This window comes from Entelurus aequoreus, linkage group LG09, assembly GCF_033978785.1.
Source record: "Entelurus aequoreus isolate RoL-2023_Sb linkage group LG09, RoL_Eaeq_v1.1, whole genome shotgun sequence".
In the NCBI taxonomy this organism is placed as follows: domain Eukaryota; kingdom Metazoa; phylum Chordata; class Actinopteri; order Syngnathiformes; family Syngnathidae; genus Entelurus; species Entelurus aequoreus.
The window spans coordinates 17,301,334-17,306,677 of NC_084739.1; the positions used below are offsets into that span (position 1 = coordinate 17,301,334).

At 43.8% G+C, this 5,344-nt stretch overlaps 1 protein-coding gene across 1 annotated transcript; it reads right to left on the minus strand.

Annotated features, from left to right (window-relative positions):
- Positions 1-207: 207 nt before the first annotated feature.
- Positions 208-3,525, minus strand: LOC133656785 (trichohyalin). The gene is made up of 2 exons (XM_062057627.1): positions 1,040-3,525; positions 208-312 (listed from the first exon to the last, which is right to left on the minus strand). Exons 1-2 carry the CDS (start codon positions 3,521-3,523, stop codon positions 304-306), a joined length of 2,493 nt encoding a protein of 830 aa, XP_061913611.1. The 5' UTR covers positions 3,524-3,525; the 3' UTR covers positions 208-303.
- Between the last annotated feature and the right edge of the window lie 1,819 nt (positions 3,526-5,344).

Genomic DNA, 5,344 nt, shown 5'->3' on the forward strand with positions numbered 1-5,344 from the left:
AAGATGTAGAGGAGATGCCTGCAGGTTTAAATACTTGTGGATACGCTTGGTAGCCTTTATGATGCTGGTTGTGCTGCAAATGTGGTTGGAAATTGGGTTGGGGGAACTCTGGATTAGGTTGATGTTGGAATAAGCTCTGTCCAGACTCACGCACATTGAGCTGAACAAAATTTCCGGTCTGTGGATCAAAGAAAGTCTTCATTTTCACCTCAATAGGTGCATCCACAAGAAAATATTGTCCAGAACCAATGTCTTGCAACACCTTACGCTGGGTCAGTGGGTAGGACTGTACATGGTACTGTGTCACTGCAGCTGGGTGGGTAGCATAATAGAGAGTGGGAGAAGAAGGAACATGAGGAACCATATTTGAAGCTGTAGGGTGGGTAATTTGGGCAGAAGCATGAGGAGAGGACACTGGGAGGGAGATGGGTGCAGTGACATGAGAGGTGGCAACTAGATGGGGGGCATAAGGGATGGGATGGGATACAGAAGATTGGGGGGAGGCAGTTGGGTGGTGTACAGGTGCAAGGACTTGAGAGGTGGTAACCAGTTTGGATGAAGGGGCAAGGATGTGAGGTGAGGCAATACGGTGGCATGAAGGAGCAGTGGAGTGAGGGGAGGCAACTAGCTGCAGTACGGGTGTAGTGGAATGAGGCGAGGCGACTGGTTGCAATACAGACGTGACTGAGTGCGACACGGGTGCAATAAGATGAGGTGAAGCAGCAGAGAATGAGGAAAGGGCATAAGGAGATGCTACTGGGTTTGATACAGGTGCAGAGAGAAGAGGTGTAGCTACTGAATGTGATATGGGAGCAGTGGAATAATGGGAGGCAACTGATAGCGATGCAGGTGTGGTGATGGGAGGGGAGGCAAGAGGGAGGAAGATGGGGACGGTAGAGTGAGGTGACGTATGGGAAATGAGGGGAGAGGGCTGGTTCTCTGTGTGTGTAGAGCTAGACCCAAGAGTCGGGGCATAAGTGAGAGAGACAGGAGGGGAAAAATGCGGAGAAGCCACGGCATGGCGGTTTGAGGACCATACCTCGGAGGGGGCAGAAGAAGCCCTACTGGAGGTTCTCTGTTGTGGTTTCTCCTCAGGGATTGCAGGAGTATCTTGGCGTATCTCTTTCCGTACTCTACGAGTAGTCAGCCTTTGTGCCCTGCGCAAGGCTTTGTCACTTTTGGGGGGAACTGTTGGAGGTTTTCCCAAACGGGACATATCACTGCTAAAACTACAGGCTGATACTGGCCTCTCATAATCATATAGCCCTTGTAAGTCAGCCAGGTCAGTCGCACTGGTGGCAAAACTCTCCACATCCTCAGATATGTTACTGATGACGGAACGAGAGTCCTCTTCTTCCAGAGCAATGTTTCTCCTTGAGAAGGGTTTGTGGTGTGGAAGAGGAGTGGAGTATTCTTGTGATGAAGATACAGTCAGAGTGTTTGAGGATTCATTTTTAGAAACAAGTCGGTTTAATCCTGTGCTTGTGTTAGGATTGATTGGAGTTCCTGTGTTACGTCTCATGATCTCTTGCTCGTCTTCCCTTCTCTCTGCTCTCCATTCCATTGGAGAAGCCACTCTGGAATCTTCTCCAAAATTCTTATGGAAGCGTGGTTTGACTGATTTGATGAAAGGAGAACCTTTGGTAGTGTTATCCTTCACTCTGAACATTAAGGGTTTGGCTCCCAGGGCTGGGGAGGAAGCATTGGAGCGTGGGAGAGATGGAGCAGGAGAGGCTGCAACTGGAGGCCTATGTGATGTTCTTTGAGGTCCTGAGTCTTCACTTGGTACAGGTGGATGGTTTCTTTTTTGAAGAGGTACTGGGGAGCGTGCTCGTCTTTCTTTAGGTTTCTTATCTGTTGAGGTGATGGTGTAATATTGAAGAGCATCAATCAATAGGGCTGCTCGTTTCTGCTCCTCTGACTTTGACTCTCTCTCCCCGTGAGCAGTTGAATGTTCTTCTTTCTTCTTAGCTTTGGTCTCATAATTTCTGCTCAGCTCTTCGGGTGCACTCTCACCTCTGGGTAGCTGCTCCTCTCTTTGTTGTTCAATAGCTCCCTGTTTATCCGCACATATCACCTGTTCATCTCGTCCCTTCCTTTCTCTCTTCTGCTGCGTCTCCATCTCCTGCTCTTGAATATTTTTAATTCTCCTCTCCTCTGCACGTCTTCTCTCCTCAATCTTCTTGGCTAGACGCCATTCTTCCTTGAGCACAGCTCTCATCTGCTCTTCCTCTTGAGCAGTTCTTTCCTCCTGGCTGAGTCTGTTTTTCTCCCCCACCACTATGCTTTCCCGCTCATCCTCTTGAGTTTCAGCTATATTTTCTTTCCTTTCAATCGTACTTTTATTTTCTGTTGAATTTGCTCTCCTGCCTTCTATTAGTTTTGCTCGTCTTTCTTCCTCCATTCGTTGTGCTGTTTCCTTTAGTTTTTCCCATTCTTCTGCTTCTCTTTGTGCACATCTTTGCTCTTCTGATGTAAAAGCTCCCCTCTCACCTATCATCACGCTCATGTCCCCTGTAGTTTTGTCTTCTCTTCCTCTAGAAGCTTCTTCTAGTTTGACTTTTGCTTCTTCATTATAAGCTTCCAGCTTTTCTTTTCGTGGTTTGTCTGATATAGTTTCATCTATTTTGTTTTTATTTGCATTTTTTTCAAATGGTCTTACATTCGATTTGCTATCTTCTTTTAAATTTGCATTATCAAGTTGTTTTACTGACCAATTGGTTTCTCTTGGCTTATTGATTGAGGATGATGGGGTAGTTTCTGTAAAATGAATATTTCTTTGTCTGCTAGACTCGAACACCTCTTTGCCTTCCACCTCCTTTTGAACCTGAGCTTGTTGAGTCATTTTCTTCAGATCTTGTAGATGTTTTTCCAAAACTCTCTTGTGATCTTTGACGTGTAAAACTGTTTTTTCTAGTCTTTCTCTGTCCGCCAGTTTGAACATCCCAGTCCGTTGATGTTCTATCTCAGTAATGGGAAAGACAACAGGTTTGGGCTCCTTGTTGACTTTGGCATTAAGCTCTGCTTTTTTTGGCAAAATGTTCTCCTTGACGTAGTGTTCTTGAGTGTCAGAAGTGAACACGGGGCGTCTGCTATGACGAGACTTTATCAGTGGAAAGAATCCTTCTTTTTTGTGTGGAGGGAATTCCTGATGTGTGTTTTCTCTATCTTCAGAAACAATGACTTTCAATCTGGCATAGTCGGCCAAGGCTGATATATCAGGAATTGTTGACACTCTGTCTTTTGGCTTTGACTTGACTTGCGGTTCCTCCCTTGCTGGCTGTGAGTTTCTTGAGCTCTGTTTTTCCTTTTCTGATAAACTAGATCGAACTTCTGTGTGATGTTTTGACCCATTCTTATCTTTTATATTTTCTCTGTTTTGCAACTCTGAGGGACAATCGTTCTGTCTTGAAGGGCTCTTAACTGTTACACCTCTTGTCTGAACAGTTAATGTTGAAGATTCTGATTTACTCTGACTTGATAGTTGGTGTGGGTGTTCCATTGCCTTTGAAACGGCCGACATATCTCCAACATTTGTAGTCATATGTTTAAAAGAGGCATTTATTTCTGGCATGCATTGAACTTGGAAGTAGTTTCCTTCATTAGGCAATACATTTACGGTAGTCCCATTTCTCTGTGCTAAGTCTGCCTCCCCATTATCTGTTGCTTTATTTATGCTGTGTTGTTGATCCATGTTCTTCAGTGAGTCTGCCAATTTTCTCACACTGGATAAAAGATGTTGTACACTGAGATTGTCTTCCAACTTATCTTCCAACTGCTCCTCCCAGTCTTTTGTGACAGGGTATTTAGCTTGATCGTCTTTGATTAATGTGCTCATGCTTTTGTCCGGGTTAGTTGATGTGTCTGGTTGATTTTGATCAGTTGTAGCCACATTACAACATGTTGTGTTGGGATGTTTTGCCACATTGTCAATCTCTGTTACTCCAGGGACAACTTTGATTTCAATGCTGTCTATTTGAACATCTTTTTGTTGATTAATTTCTCCAATGTGTGTCTCCTCAGGTTTTGGAGATGCCTGTCTGTTTAACTTATCAGTTAAAGGGTTAGCCAAGCCATAGCTCTTTTCTTCCGATAGGGGTGCACTCTTATCCCCTACATTGCTGCATTTAGATGGCTTTATAGCAGGTGCCACATCTTCTTCCAGGGACGGCGTTACGGATTGAGTTTCTGCAACAACCTTGTCGGAATCCTGGACGTAGTTGATACCTGAGCTTATGACTCTGGGTGCTGTATGCTTTAACTGCAGATTTAGTTCTCCTGTATGAATTTTCTCTTGATATTTGATGCAGTTATTTACAGAATCTTCTTTGAATGTTTGAAGAGTGCATTCTGCCTTTTCTGCTGTCGTCATGTCCTGTTTATAGTAAAGGAGTTGGGTTTCGGTTTGCACTTTATTTATAGAACTTGAAGTGATTGCAGGGGAAGCATCTTTTTCAGTCAGGGCTTCTTCTACTTGTACTTTGCTTTGAGATGCTGCACTGATATTAGAGAATTGCTGCAGGGGAGAGGACATATTCTTGGTGACATTCTCATGATGCATATTCACACTAACTTTAAGTTGCGTCTCTGTAGAATGAGTTTCCCCTGTAATTTCTCTGCTCCCATCCAACACAAACTCATTCGTCATGCACAATTCTACACAAGATTTGTCTGAGTCAGCATTACATTGTTCGGCATTCTTTTTTCCGGTAACAGTTATTCCCAGGATCTGCAAATTGTCCTTAGCCACACAGGTCTCAGTCTTACCTAAGACAAAATTATTGTGAACTACGCTCTGTGTTCTTGTAGATTGTGATGACTCCTCCATAAGTTGATCAGAGTTTAATGCAGGATTGTGTATGACATTTTTCACTTTTTCCAACTTTTCTATATGGTTTTCCTGCAGTATTCCTTGCGTTAATTCTTGCTCCTTATTTTGTGTTTTAGGTTGACTTGATTGTGTCTGATTCTTAAGTAAGCCTCCATCTATGCTCAAAGAATTTGGAGCCTTATTTGTATCTGTGGGTTGTTCAAGTATAGGGTCAATGTCCTTCACAGGTTCTATATGAACTTCCTTCTCTAAGTGATCAAGATTTTGACCCGATATTCCTCTAGAGTTGGGAAGTGCCTTGACAAGTTGCGCACCTAATGTTCCCATGTGATGTTTTGAAGTACCATTGCTGGGCGCTGTGCTTCCATTGCCTCTTGACACCTCATGCAGTGGAGGCCTCTGCTTTTCATGAAGATTCTGACTAGCAGGGATTTGCTTAAACACTTCCATGATGGCTGAAATTTCTTTCTCAGCATGCGCTTTTATTTTGGATGTCAGAATCTCCTGTTTTGT

What these genes read in the sequence shown, in the direction of transcription:
- LOC133656785 (XM_062057627.1), bottom strand. Translation starts at nt 3,523, where the DNA reads ATGTCGGCCGTTTCAAAGGCAATGGAACACCCACACCAACTATCAAGT.